The 15556-nt window shown below is 43.2% G+C and overlaps 1 protein-coding gene and 1 long non-coding RNA gene across 2 annotated transcripts in view; one reads left to right on the top strand and one right to left on the bottom strand.

Annotated features, from left to right (window-relative positions):
- Positions 1–11825, top strand: part of LOC108675575 (histone deacetylase 6) — a 50471-nt gene extending 38646 nt beyond the window's left edge. The window contains exons 24-28 of the mRNA XM_047881734.1: positions 4402–4500; positions 5467–5711; positions 5996–6142; positions 10348–10476; positions 10787–11825. Of these exons, the coding sequence (XP_047737690.1) occupies positions 4402–4500; positions 5467–5711; positions 5996–6142; positions 10348–10476; positions 10787–10864 (698 nt within the window). The 3' untranslated portion in view covers positions 10865–11825. The remainder of the gene's footprint in view (positions 1–4401; positions 4501–5466; positions 5712–5995; positions 6143–10347; positions 10477–10786) is intronic.
- A 524-nt stretch (positions 11826–12349) lies between these two features.
- Positions 12350–15135, bottom strand: LOC125178303. The gene is made up of 2 exons (XR_007156857.1): positions 15054–15135; positions 12350–12817 (listed from the first exon to the last, which is right to left on the bottom strand). It is a non-coding gene; the product is annotated as an uncharacterized LOC125178303 (long non-coding RNA).
- Between the last annotated feature and the right edge of the window lie 421 nt (positions 15136–15556).

Genomic DNA, 15556 nt, shown 5'->3' with positions numbered 1-15556 from the left:
TTCTTGATGAAGTTCCTCAGTTGCTTGCGTCCGTTCTCGAGATAAAATCCAGCGCTTTGCAAGGATCCTTGCGTGATATATTGGCCCTGATGTCCCCTCAAAGTGTGGTAATTGGTTATCAGACAAGCACTGATGATATGCTTCTCTGGGATAATTTGGCGGTACTTTAGCGAAAAAGGCATCTCTGCATTACTCAGCCGGCTGCATATTTCAATAACACCGCCCAATCCAACGACATGGTAAAGAGCCGCCAGGGGACGGCTCTAAGGAAGCCGCCCTCTGCTCTCCAGGGAGCTCAGGGCTTCCTTGAACGCCTCGCGCTGGGCATCACACGTACATGAGGACGTCTCTTGCATTGCTCGAGAAATCTAATTCCTCCCTCGTCGCATCCGCACGCGATCCTTGAAGACGCAGACCAGTCTCAAGACCTGTCCGGCGATTCTAAGGGCAGTATGCCACCTATCGTTTCGTCGGTAGACTCCATCCAAGGTTCCAGGTTGAGGCTCAACTTTCGATTTCAGCACAACGACCTCCGTCATATTCAAATATCCGGGAGATCGGACCCAGTATGAAAAGGACCAGGCTCCACAGTTTCCCGCCTTAAGAAGTCGGGGCCCCTCAACTAAACGCCGGACAGAATGTGCGCCCCCCTTGGAGCCACCCTACTATTTCCACAAAGACCACAACTTCTATCCTACCCTCAGTATCCGTGGATTTCGTGTAAATTACGTATCCGATTTCCACGTCTGAAGCATCGCAAAAAGAATGTACACTTTACTTGACGCTCTTACCCAAGCTCGTCGAGATGAAGCATCGTGGGATCTCGATGGACTCGAGCTCTTTCAAATACAATTTCCAGGACTCCCACTCAGCCCTGAGGCCACTAGGTAGCTCGTCATCTCAGTTCAACTCGCGGCAGTGAGTGATGTCATCCGAGATATTCGAGGTAGCAGTTTACGTTGAATCAGACGCTCGGTCAACACCACCGGGCACTCCACGCCAAGAGGACCATACATGGAATTTATAGTTGCCAACACGCTTTGCTTGGTGAAAGGGCGGCTTCGTGTTCAATTTTAAACAAAAAAAAGCATCTCTGGATATCTGTCTCCCAAGCCACTACAAGGGTTCGAGGCAAGGTGAAGTTACCCAACTCAAACATTAGTCTTCGGATCGCGATCCGATGCCGAAAACGGATCCGATGCCGATCGCGAACCGATGTCTTTTGCTCATTTGATAAAATCTTGTGCAGCCTTATGTTGAAAATTCTTGGCACGGCTCGCGCGACAGTGAGCACTCTCACCCGCCTCTTCGGGGCTAGATGTCAAACCAAAACCATCAACAACGTAGAAGCCCTTATTGATATATTCTCGAACTTTCTCAGTCAGCTCAGGGTCTCCTTTGATAAGCGCCACTTCTTCCAACTCGGCAGCCGCCCTTCGATCGAATCCCCAACGTTGCAGTAGCTGGGCTTGAGGTGTTGCCAAAATCGTGGGTTCGAGCACGATGTTAGACTTACGCCCTCTCAGGATCATTATTGTCGAACCAAGAAATTTCATAAAAATTTCTGTGTTCTGGCGCTACTCTGCAACTATTGAACATAGATCCGACGTCTGCCTCGAACCCAACGTCGTTGTTGCTGAAACGCAAAAGAACGACTCTCAATAAGTTTCACAGCTGGGCCCTGCAGGAGACGTCGTCATCTCCAACTTCTTTTTGCAATTTTCGCAATTTACTGACCTCTTCTTTTACAATCTTCCGATTTTCCAAGTAGCGCCGAGTCGAGCTCTCACATGCAGCCACCGCTCCAGCTGCATTCAAAGCAATAGATAAGGCTTTATAAGCATCTTCATAAGTGAGCCAAGATTCTCGCAAAAATCACTTTCTTTGTTTGGTGGCGCTTAAGCCTTCGTCTGATACTTGACGAAGACTTTCGTAGCAGGACTCCAGCTACCGTTCCGTCTCATCGATGTTCTTCAGCTCGAGTCTTGGTTTCACAACGCGTCCGGAGGATGTCGCAGTTCCGAAATTATCTCTCCTGTGATTAGACTTAGAAGCGAGGCTGATGACGTTTCGTTTGCGTCACTGCATGTTGTTAGGGCCGTCACGTTGGAGTTCACTGCTCTTACTGTCCAAGGCGTTTCATAAAAAGGCTATGCCGCCAAGGCAGTTAACAAACGAATTTGGTTTTCTCTTTCCTTTATTGTTTTGTAAGAGCAGTGATTCGGACCCCTAGGCGATGCAGTGAAGCGTTGATGTATAAACATTAGTTGGCGACTCTATGATAAACTGGCGGGCTGCATCTATTCAACCGTAGCCCGTCTCCGCGGAATGTTGCCGCAATAATTTACGTGACTCTACTAACCGTGGGCGCTAAAATATTTTACTGTGGATAAGTGACAAGAGGGGTATCAAGAGGGGCATGACCTGATGCCGTTCTGCAGAGGGCGTCAAGAGGGGCATGACCTGACGTCGCTTTGCTGAGGGCTCAAAAGGGCCATGGCCTGATGCCGTTCTGCAACAGGCGTCTGGCACATGCGCGCGTGTATGACGCCTTTTTACGTCACGTTTCGTAGCTACCATTTTTTCACGTGAACTTGAGGATCGCTTGTCAAGTGAACTTCAGGAGTGAACTCCCCTCTCTTGGAGGAAATTCACGTAAAGAACTGCCGGAACTTTGCTAAAGAACACGTGAGTAAATCTTCAAACTTTTGGGATACAATTTTATGGTCAAATGAGACTAAAATTGAGTTCGATCGAAACTGTGTCAGTTGTGTTTGGAGACAGAAGAACTCTGCGTTTCACCCAAAGAATACCGTCCCTACAGTGAAGTTTGGAGGTGGCAGCATAATGCTTTGGGGTTGTTTCTCTTCTACAGGCCCTGGCGTTGTTTCTTTTCTACTGGCCCTGGGGAATTGGAAATCATAGAATCAAGGACGAACTCCGAAATGGATCGGAGCATTCTTGAGAGATGTCTCGTGAAGTCAGACAAAAAAATTGAACCTTCCTCGAGGTTGGATATTCCAACAAGACAGGGACCCTGAGCACACGGCTAGGGCAACTCTTGCATTGTTTTTAAAGAGGAATATCGAGTTAATGGAATGGCCAAGTCAATCACCTGACCTCAATCCGATTGAAAATCTGTGACGGAAATTGAAATTGAGGCTGCAGGAGAGAGATCCAAGAAATCTTATCCAATTGTAAGAAAAATGCTAGGAAGAGTGGGCTAAAATTCTTATTAGAATATGTGTTAATCTTGCGAACAGTATTCCAATCGGTTAGAAGCAGTTTTGGCTGCTAAAAGACGCATGACGAAGTATTGAGTAAATTTTTTTACTATGTGTTGGATAGGTTTTGAACCTTGACTTTTGCGAAATTGCAATTATCAAGTCAACATTTAATGATATTGTTGTTTTGATTTTATATTTGTATTTCCCATGTAAATTTACTTTAGAATAGTGTTTGTTTATGTTACTTTGTTGAATAAGCTTTAATACATAAAGTTTTTCCCTGTGTGTCGGATAATGTTTTGCACCCACTGTAGATCACTATTTGCGTAGGTATAGTGAATTACGGCGCGATTGATTGCTTGTTTTTCGATATATGGTGTGGATGTAAGATTTACTGGGCGGCTGAATATTACCTACTACTCAATGCAATGTTTATGTTGTGGGGCAAATAAATGTAGTATGTAGAAACTCCTTGTGATACTTTTGAATAGGCTTTACTGCCATATTCATATTTCCTCCTCGCCTTTATTTTGTCAACTGCTTCATTCTCTTGGTTTTATTTTTTTTTGTTCTTCCTTCAAACTGTATTGTTTTCGTAAGGCAATCGTTGCCTGTACCCTGGCCCTATAATGGCCGTAGCTTGAAACCCATTTATGATACTTTAGGCTGGCAGAACCAGGCTCATTGAGCATCTTAAATAAATTAAGATGCTTGAGTAATTCATAAGTTATCATAGATATATTTTTTGTGATGTAGTATAAGTCACTGTAGCGCAGAGGTTAGCTCTGCTGTCTAGCGAAGTGGTAGCAACATCGATATGAGAGGAGCTAGACGAGGGTTTGAACCTTGGCAAGTTCAGTTAATTTATCGTTGTCGCTATGGGGCGACGCTGGTTGCCGTAGGTGGCTCTGGCAACATGGCCTTGGGTGTTTGTCCCTAAAAGAACTCTGGTACGTTACTTGGGGAGATCTTATGGTTTTATGTGTGACCGTGTAGTGATAGTTATACCTACTAGTTAGTTGTGCTACCTATCCAGTGATGCATGAATTTGGTCTAAAACTCCTCAAAATATCACACTGAACTAAATTTGTTCTAACTTTGGCCCAATGTAGAAGTCATTTTAGAGCAACGAAGGCTCCCGCCCACTGCACCTCACTGGCGTTTCTCTGCGCAGATTCTCCCTCAGATGAACTTGCTCTCAAATTTGGCCACATGAAAATGAGTGATGATAAAGTCGACACACCCGAGGCTGCTGCGGCGACGCCTCCAGCAGGTACTTTGAGGCATGGTACCTGGAGGACATGGTTCTTCTAGGGGCGTGGTTCATTGAGGCATGGCACCTAGAGGACATAGTTCTTCTAGGGCCGTGGTTTATTGAGGCATAGCACCTAGAGGACAAAGTTCTTCTAGGGCCGTGGTTTATTGAGGCATGGCACCTAGAGGACATAGTTCTTCTAGGGGCGTGGTTTATTGAGGCATAGTATCTATAGAGGACACAGTTCTTCTAGGGAGTGGTTTATTGAGGCATAGTGCATAGAGGACATAGTTCTTCTAGGGGCGTTGTTTATTGAGGCATAGTGCCTACAGGACATATTTCTTCTAGGGGCGTGGTTTACTGAGGCATAGCACCTAGAGGACATTGTTCTTATAGGGGCGTGGTTTATTGAGGCATGGCACCTAGAGGACATAGTTCTTATTGGGGGCGTGGTTTATTGAGGCATAGTACATAGTAGAAGATATGGTTCTTCGAACATATTTTTATTTCAATACATTGTTCATTGAGAACTTAGCTCTTTGAGAACATTATTTGGTGAGCATGCTGTTCTTTTACGAACACGTTTATTTAAGCATATTGTTTTTAAGAACATTTTTTTGAGCGTACAGTACTTGAAGAACATTTTTTTCAAGAGAACGGTTCTCCGCGGATATGGGTTCTTTAAAGAACAAAATTCTGTAATAGTCTGTTGTGTTCCATGAGATTCCGTGTTTTGCTGTCCATTGTAATCAAATGAGCATGTTAGTTGATACTTGAAACAAATGGTCTATTATACAATTGATTGATCCTGATTGAATATACATTGTGATACACAATTGAATGATCTTGATGGAACGTGTTTCACCAAATATGTATATCAGAATTAACGCTAATCTTATTTTCAACTAAGTTGAGCAAAACGTTCAAAGTTGCCTCATTTATTCTTTAGAGTTTGTTTCTTATGAGATCTTGAATCTGCCACAGAACGCTTGGCTGCAGTTGCTAGTGCAGCTGGTCCATCAGGTTCAGATGCAGCTGGCCCATCTTGTTCAGATGCAGCTGGTCCATCAGGTTCAGATGTAGCTGGCCCATCAGGTGCAGGAACTATCAGCTGCTCAGGACAGACAGTTGCAGCTGTAGTCACTGAAGAGGCTCTGCTTGCAGCTCTTGCGGCTGCTGCAGATGACGAGGACGGAGCAATGACCATCGAGCAGCTGATCAGAAGCCAGGTGCTGCAGCTGTAAATTATCTACCCTCATCTCTTCTCCCTGCCTTCTTATCTACTCCTCTTCGCTCCATACCTTCTTCTCTCATCTTTTCTTCCTACCTTCTTCCCTCCTCCTCATCTCCTCTCCCTAACTTCCCTCCTCCTCCTCTCCCTACCTTCTTTCTTCATTTAGTTAATGACGAGCTTGTGAAGAATGTCGCATTAGTGCAATAATGATAGTTGATTAATGAGTTAATTATGCGTAATGGTAAGTAATGATGAGTAATGATGATGCCACACGAGCAGACTGAAGGCTTCATGGTGACCCCGCTGTCTTGGTGCCCTCACATCCCAGAGGGCGTGAGGGAACCTGAGGGCAGCATGGACGCTTCAGCGCCTTGTGCTGACTGTGGTGCTGAGGGCGAGAACTGGTGCTGCCTCACATGTTATCAGGTGCGTGCTGCTGCTGTTGTGCTGAGGGCGAGAACTGGTGCTGCCTTACCTGTTATCAGGTGCGTGCTGCTGCTGTGGTGCTGAGGGCGAGAACTGGTGCTGCCTTACCTGTTATCAGGTGCATGCTGCTGCTGTTGTGCTGAGGGCGAGAACTGGTGCTGCCTTACCTGTTATCAGGTGCGTGCTGCGGTGGCACTGCGTATGTTAGAATTATTTAGCTTTGGCAGTAGCACACTTCTAGTGGGGTCATTTAAATACCAAGGAAACTAATCTGATGCTTCAACATATTCAAATACAAATGAGCTGCAGTGAAGCGACTTGCTACTGCTAAGGCGAGGTTGATAGACAGTCACCTGTAAACGTTGCGAAGATTTCCTCTGTATCAGCTGTCCGAAGTTGAGCTCTGAGGAGTACTCGTTTCTCCAGAAAACTAAATTACTTCATTGGTTTTGTCGTGACTGCGAAAAATCAACTCTTGGTGCACGAAGAAGCCTAAAGCCGGTGGATGAGTACCGCAATTAGTCGAAATCGTTGAATGATGTAGTAAACTCCTTGAGTGAGATGGTGCGCTCGTTGAGTGAAAAATTAAGCTCACTATGCAATGAGCTGACTGAAGTGAAAGCTCAGCTGAAAAAAAACGGAGACAATGGAAGTAAAGAACCAGAGACTTGATTTGTCCGAAGTCGCTAGCGAAAGCTCCCACGAATTACTTGACAGAAATCGTCGGAGGTCCAATAATGTGTGGTTTGGTGTTCCCGAAACTGTTGTAGCAAGGCATTCATCACAACGGTTGACATTGCATTGCGCATGAGGCGACGCTCGAAGGACGCTGCTGCCAAAACCTGCAGACCTCTTTTGGTGACTCTAAAGGATCCTGCTCTGGTTTGTAGTATGCTGAAGGCAGCGAGAAAGCTTGGAGAATCCGCTGAGTATAAGTTCGTCTTTGTAAAAAAGTAATCTATCCCTGTGGAGAGAGTGGACTTTCGCAAGAAATGGCAGAAGAGAATCATGCGAGAAAGCACGGAAAATCAGGTCAACCACGCTCACGATGTCAAGACAACACCGACCGCACACGGTCAGTCAGAGGAGCTGAAAGACAAGTAAACAGTAGGAGTCATGGTCGTAGATCCAGGCCTGTAAATATTGTAAGAAGTATAAGAATGAACTCCGATTCCGTTTTAAATAATGATAAAAAGTGAACTGTTATCTGTGGTCGCAAACGAATGTAGTGACACTCCCTAAAACTCACGGAGGGAAAATTGTACAGGTCTGTTAAATTTCACTTGCCAGGTTTTGATTGTTTTCATAACTTAAAAGAAGAGCAGTGCAGTAGAGGTGAAGCACTGTGGATTAAAATTTGTTTGTGGGGCCCAGCAAGTTAAGTTATCTCAATCAGTTGGAGAATCGGTGTGGTGCAAACTTTCCCTACAAGGAAAGGATAGCTTCTTCATAGGGGTGGTTTATAGATCACCAAAGAGTTCTTATATATAAAGTACTAAACAGCCTTTTACCAAGTTTGACTTTCAATAGGTCGCATACGATGATCGTTGGTGACTTTAACCATCCAGAAATAGACTGGGCAGATGAATCCTCTCCCAGAGATGGGAATCACCCTTCATCCTTGTTCATGGAGTCTGTGCGAGGCTCATTTTTAATCCAGAACATCACCAAGCCAACCCATTTTAGGGGTAAACAGATCCCAAATATTCTAGATCTAGTGTTTACTAGTGAAGGATCAATGTAAGATGTGCTTTGCCACGAGGCTGCGATGGGCAAAAGCCACCATCAATCATAGTTTTTCAGTATTAAATGCTCTACAGAAAACACGCCTCGGAAGCGTGAACGTTTGAAGTTTGCGAAAGGCGATTGTGATAAACTCCGTGAAGCAGTGAATATTTCGAACTGTATTAATGACATGAATGTGGCTGAATCATGGTCATTTCTCAAAGACACGGTTAAGTCTGCAGGCGATGCCTGTATACCTAATATTAAGCTTGGTGGAGTGGATGAACAGTCACAGTTAAAGCTCAGCTAAAGACCAAGAAGGAAGCCAACAAGCGTTATTTACAAACTCGCAGCCATGGTGATTACAACCTGTATGCAAGAGCTCGAAATCAAGCTAAAAAATATGTCCTACCGCAGAGAAAAACTTTGGAAAAAACATTGTCCAAAATGCTAAAAAAAAATAACCTGAAAGCATTCTTTTTGGACGCTAGTTTGAAGTGTAAGACAAACGACGGTATTTCTTATTTGAAAGTAGACCAACGAAAGATATCCTCAGATGAATGCAAAGCTAATGTTCATAATCAGTTCTTTAGCAGTGTGTTCACAGATGAGGACTTGAACAGTATTCCAGATATTGATGAGCGCCCAGTCGGCTCGAAGTTAACAGGTTTTGAAATATACGAAGAAGTTCTCAAGCGCCTGGTAGATCTAAATCCCAACAAGTCATGTGGACCAGACGGCTTCCATCCCAGATTGCTCAAAGTATTAGCAACCGTTCTGACCGGTCCATTGACAGTATTCTTTCAAAAAACTTTGAACGAAGGAACTTTGCCGGCTGATTGGAAAGGGGCTCAAGTGACACCATTTTTCAAAAAAAGGTGACAAAAGTAGCCCCGGTAACTATCGCCCTGTCTGCCTGACAAGTGTTGTTTGTTTGTCTGTGTAACTGTTAACATGGCTTTAGCGGGTAGATCCTGCACCACTAACCTCTTGTCTACTATTAACGATTGGACTCGCCTGCTGGACGAAAGGGAGCCAGTGGATGCATTGTAACTCGATTTTGCCAAAGCATTTGACAGTGTTCCGCATGAGCGGCTGTTGCGTAAAGTGAAGTCTTTGGGAATTGCGGGAAAGGTACTCTAATGGATCAGAGATTTTCTTGTAGGTAGACGACAACGTGTCAGTATTAACGGAACCGTATCAGACTGGGCATCATTGCGCAGTGGAGTGCTGCAAGGAAGCGTTCTTGGGCATGTTTTGTTCGTTGCATTTATAAACGATCTGCCAGGAGCAGGGTCAAGCGTGTGCTCCATGTATGCCGACGACACAAAAGTTTATAATACAGTGAAGGATGCGTCAAATAAAGCGCAATTGCAAGATAATCTTGACAGTTTAGTTAACTGGGCTGATACGTGGCAGCTGCGTTTTAATGCTGACAAGTGTGAAGTACTTCACCTCGGGAAGAACAATGAACAGCAAGATTACAGTATGAGAAGACATGGTTGCAAGGTGAGAGTAATGATTAAAAAGTCTAGTATGGAAAAAGATTTGCGAGTTTTCGTCGACAAGGAGCTGAAATTTTGTAAGCATATTGAAACGCAAGCTAATAAATCCAACAAACTTATGGACTGATTAGACGCTTTTTCGAGTTCCTAGATGCAGAAGCGAAGAACCAGTTGTTTGATGCTGTCGTGCGCCCGAACCTACCTAAAAATATTCTAGCAGGAATCAATCTAGCAGTCGGGTAAACGCACCATATTCAGTTTGGAGACGCCGTGTGGTCACCGAAATTTAAAAAAGGACAAAAAGTTAGTGGAAAGTGTTCAAAGACTTGCAACAAGGACAATTCCAGGCTTGAAATGCAAGTCCTATGAAGAAAGATTAAATATCATGAAGCTTCCAAGCCTCTGTTATCGACGTCTGAGTGGTGACATCATGGAAGTATACAAGTATACTCATGGTTTATACAAGGTCCTAGAAGGATTATTGAATTTAAAACAAGAACCAACACCAAGGGCCACGGCTATAAACTAAAAAACTGCGTTGCAACTTCTCCACGCGGCAACATTTCTCGCTTCGAATCACCGACATGTGGAACAGCCTCCCCGTTACATCGTTTGCGATCCGAGTATAAACGCGTTCAAGAACAGACTAGACAATGCTATGGAGAAATATATATTCAGACTTGAAATGCCTAACGCCATATCGCACCCGTTGAAAGTTTAGTAGCTATTTCAAACTATCGACGGTTTGGAAAAGATCCGGTAGAAGGACCTGTTTTTAAATCTCCTGTGGACAAGTCACGAAAAGTACAAGAATCGGCGACAGTCCACATCAGGCCTACTCTTCAGCGCCGATGTCACTATGCCATGTTATAATAATATACTTAATTATTATTTATATTATTATAGGCTTGTTATTATTTATTATTATTATTACTTTAATATATAGGCTTGTCGTGATAACAGCTGGTATCGCAGGTGGGATGCGGGCGGGCGATAGGCGGCCACCTGCTCGCTCACGGCGCTGCCTCGGGGCACTCGCTGGCGCTCAGCTACGCCGACCTGTCCGTCTGGTGCTACGTGTGTGAGGCTTACGTGCATCACGAGGTACGTGTGTGTAGTACGTACATCACGAGGTACGTGTGTGTAGTACGTGCATCACGAGGTACGTGTGTGTAGTACGTGCATCACGAGGTACGTGTGTAAGTGTGTAGTACGTGCATCACGAGGTACGTGTGTGTAGTACGTGCATCACGAGGTACGTCGATGTATTATAGAAGTCCTAATTCATTCATATAATTATTATGCATGAAATGAATTCCCAAATAGATTTGCGTAATTGATTTCTCTAATTTGTTAAAAAATCTATTTTTTTACTCGCGAAATTTTTGTTTGATATTTGTTAATATTTTGACAGGCGTTCCTTGAAGCGAAGAGGATGGCATACAGGAGCAAGTTTAACGAAGAGATGCCGGTGCCGCAGTCGTGGCAGTGACTGCTGCTATTTTTTATAATTTTCTAATTATTATAATCATTAACATTGCTATCATCGAAAGAAACTCGCGCGTGAGGCCAAACTAACGGAGTATACCTTAGTTCAAAAAATAATCATTTGTTCGGACTATCATTCCATTAATGTTAGTTTGTGGAGGTTGTTTATGATTAACCGAACACGGGTTTTCTTGTAGATTTTTGTTGACTTTTTGAGGTAAGAAAATTTTTTTCGTACATTCTTCTGACTCACTGGAGTGACACTTCCTAGGACCTCATGTCTGACTCAATGGAGTGACACTTCCTAGGACCTCATGTCTGACTCACTGGAGTGACACTTCTCAGGACCTCATGTCTGACTCACTGGAGCGACACTTCCTAGGACCTCATGTCTGACTCACTGGAGTGACACTTCTCAGGACCTCATGTCTGACTCACTGGAGCGACACTTCCTAGGCCCTCATGTCTGACTCACTGGAGTGACACTTGCCAGGACCTAATGTCTGACTCACTGGAGTGACACTCCCCAGGCCCTCATGTCTGACTCACTGTAGTGACACTTTAAAATTTAAATGATACGTGTCTGCGTTCTGCAAAATTACGTTCGATTTACGTCTTCAAGTTCATATTTTGCGCTTTATTTTCTGTGATGTTCAAGTCCCGCCAATGTTTTTACATCGGAAGTTCTTATTCTTCGCCGTGCTGCTCTTTACCCGACCAACTTGTAACTCCTATTAATTGGATGCATATTTGCACAACTGAGGAAAACACGGGAAATTGGCGCCTCTGCCGATTACGGTGTTACGGGCGCGTCAGCGCACGTAGACTGCGGCCTAAGAATAACAAGATTGTTTATGTTATTTTAGTTCAAGTTTAGCGCCTCAAAGCAGCTTGCATGTTTCCAACGTGTTTATTAATTTGGTGTTATGTTTTACACTAACATTTAAGTAAACGGATATAATTTTGTCTTGTGTAACTATTATTGTACCCCCGAGTTCTGTTAAATTTAACCAGCGATGTGTTAACTCGAATTTTATTCGATTTAGTTGATATTTTTAGTTGACGAAGTTAGTATTTTAAGTCCAATTCTCTGGGTGGCCCAGTGGTTACAGTCCAGAGTACCAGGATTGGCGCAGAGAGGCGCGGGTTCGATCCCAGCTCTGTGCGCCAGTTTCTGGTCAGAAGCGGCGAGGAGGCCGGGCGGTTAAGCAAAGAAAAATTGAAGCAGTGAGTGGCGAGTTCAAGCCCGCAACAAGCTTTGAATGTTCTGCAATGTTAAGAATCGGCGACAGGCCTACGGCCAAATAAAGCTGACACCGCTAAATTATATATATAATATATGTCCAGCAATGAATTCAGGAGCGTTCTTAGCACAGCCAAGCCGTGAATTGCGGCGGCGACGGCTGATATGAACCATAATCGTGAAATTCCTGTTGTAGAAGAGAAAATTATACGTCTGCTCTAAAATTGTGAGGAAAATGGACCGGAGTCATGGAACAAAGCAAATTTATTAGAACAAAGAGCTCTGAAGAATCCCATACTCCTTCCCAGGCACCTTCCTCTTTAGCGGCACTTCACGTCTGCATACAGAAAATTGACATTGAATTCTGTTAATCTAGAAATTACAAATAAAATTATAAATTAGAATTCCAACTGTTTGAATAATGAAATGATCAGACTATGAAGTATTTTATTTACTGGAGCGTGCTCAGAAGATCGGAATCTAGTTCCATACTGAATTGAGACAAAAAGTACTCCCGGGGTAGTACCGTAATCTCATCTACGCAGGCTATCAGTGCGACGATCTTTGGTCTCTCTGAAAATCTCGGCTCCCCAAAGCCGACCGCCAAGAAAATGTTGGCAAGCGAAGTCGCATACTGCTCGCCAGGCTGCAGCTCGTAATTAGACTTTCTTGATGCTCAGTCCAGGTTTACTGCCGGAAAGTTTGACCGTAAATCTGCACACAATAGAGCAGATGTAATACTCGAAAAACAACATGAACTTTTAATCTCACTGAAATTTACCGAAATAACGAGAAACTCGTTGTACATGGTCGATACTGAACGTTGCGAATAATCACAAATTTAGGCTGGCAAAAATCTAAATATTTCATCTATGTGTAAATAATGTATGAATGACAGCAATAGTGTAGAAAACAAAACAAGCATAACACTTACGAGATATGGCACGTCGATCCTTTTCATCAGTTTGATTGATCGCAAAAATCAACTGTTACATTGAATCATCATCAAGTTTACGCACGTCTCGATAGAAAGAAGATGGAGATTCGGTTACACGATGATGGCCGACAATAAGTAAAACAAATTAAATTTCAAAAAACTACTATTACATATCACAATGGGCATACCAGGTTTATCAAGATCATATAAACACTAACACAAGACACAATGAAACAAAAACGTGATATGGACAATGAATGAACTGGATTCATAAGCAATGAATTAGCTACACATCTCGTCTCGTGCTGACGCAGGAGCTCGTCACCACTAAATGAGACGCCGCATGCCGCACGCTGCATGGCTGCACGCTAACTAGCAAGCAGGAGTAGAGCTAGGCGGATGGTTCTGAGAGAAGGCTGAGCGCTGTAAAACCTTAACTACAATAGTCAAACTCGCGCAACGCGACATCGGAAGATCTTCCATCTGCCCGATGGATGAAGAAATCAGAGTTTTAACTCATACCGCGCAAGGGATGATATTTGACCAATGTTTTAGTTAAGTAGTTTAGAAGAAATTTCTTAGTCACTGCAAATTTCGGCCCGAATTGCTCTACTACTCACGAATGAAAGAGAAATCGAAAAAAGTTTCACGAGCTAAACATCACCGATAGGAGGACCGAATCGACACTTCTCCGGACCCGCCTGCGGACTCAGACGCAAAACCCAACTTTTCGCTCATCTGAACCACTCATAACTCCTTCAATACTGAACGGATCTGCTCGAATACTCCGCGATAGGAATAATTACATATTTTTGAATTACATCGTTTTCAATTAAAACGCAAAAAAAATCCTTTTTAGACAACCGAACCACTCATAACTCCTTCAATATACTGAACAGACCGGCTACAAATTTGGAATGTAAGTAGTTATTGTCAATGCCCCGCGATTGGAATAATTACAGGTTTTTACATTACATCGTTTTTAATTAGAACGAAAAAAACGTTTTTCGGCAACCGAACCACTCGTAACTCCTTCAATAATGAACGGATCTGCACGAAATTTTGAATATAAGTATTAGTTATCAATGATCTGCGATAGGAATCATCACAGATTTTTACATTATTTCGTTTCCAATAAAAACGAAAAAACGTCATTTTTAGGCAACTGAATCAATCATATCTCGTTCAAAACTGAACGGATCTACTCGAGTTGCATGCAGATATGCATTACATATTTGTAGTAAATAAAAGCTTCGCCTGGTGTGTGCAATTCTTTATATTCATTGTTTTTGTTTAAATGTTTAAATCGTCATATCCTCGAAAAATTAGTGTTCATGCATCGCGCTGCTTCCTACATTTATTCAAGTCAATAATTTAACTAAAGACTATAACTTTTACAGACGTCTGCCGCGATCAGCGTCATAAGAATTTCAAATTCGTGTAAACTGTAGATTCTGGAGAAAATCGATTAGTCTCAATAAAAGTCAGTTGCTTCATACTGAAATTAATGTCAATCTCACATGAGTTACCAGTTGACAATAATAAAGTTACTACTGTATGCACCAAAAACAAAAAGAATTAAAGATATAGTCTGCGTTCCTAACCGTTAGGTGGATTACCGATCCCCCGTGCGTTGTCTGAAATGAGCAATGCCACTACACTAGCAGTCTAGCACTACCTACCTAGTTGAAACAGTAACACTTTACGTGTACTAGCAACTAATTTTATGCACCGAACACAAGAAAGCAACTATATGAAGTAAGAACCGTAAAGCACGGACGAAGTTCTGTCACTAATGTCGTTTGCACCAATGAATAAAATTTCTTCGAACAGTTGTGACTCGTGAGCCTGAGGTCCTTGGAGAGAAAGCCAGCCATGACACTCGTGCAGCGATGAGTCATGCTTTTTGCGTGCTATAAAACTATCATAAATCATTGGTGAAAATGAATTTTATCCAACACCTTGACAGAAAAAGTAACGATAAAATACTCGAATGCAAGTTTTCTTTCTTACCTCACATAAAATGCCAATTTTCCATCACAAATCTAAACACAGCTCACAAATGGACATCAGCCACGCTGTCACGCAGAACACTGACGCGTGGCGACTGCCGAGTGCCGACTGGTTGGAAAGTGGAAACTAGGAAGTGTGCAGTGTGCGCCGAGAGGTTGGGAACCGTTGCTTTGACTGGTAATGAACGCGTTCAATACTGGTAATGAACGCATACAATACCAGTACCATCTCTCAGCTAGGGAAAATATAGTCTGACGGTTAGACCGTTGCTCCATTCATTGTGCATTGACTGTATAATCAAATTTAAGGCATTGAGAATATTTCAATTATATTATTGGCTAAAATTAACTTCCTTAACGAAAAAACCCAGATTTTGCCATTTAAAAGAAAAATCCACCCAGACACCCAGGTGACGGCCAAAAACCCAGATCTGGGTGGAAAAACCCAGCGCTGGGAGCCCTGGTTGGAACTTGTTAGTTCGCTGTCCACTGACCTGCAGCTGT

The sequence above is a fragment of the Hyalella azteca genome, unplaced genomic scaffold (genome assembly GCF_000764305.2).
Source record: "Hyalella azteca isolate HAZT.00-mixed unplaced genomic scaffold, Hazt_2.0.2 contig8765, whole genome shotgun sequence".
In the NCBI taxonomy this organism is placed as follows: Eukaryota; Metazoa; Arthropoda; class Malacostraca; order Amphipoda; family Hyalellidae; genus Hyalella; species Hyalella azteca.
Note: the sequence above shows the minus strand (reverse complement) of the source record. Positions and strands in the feature narration are given on the sequence as shown.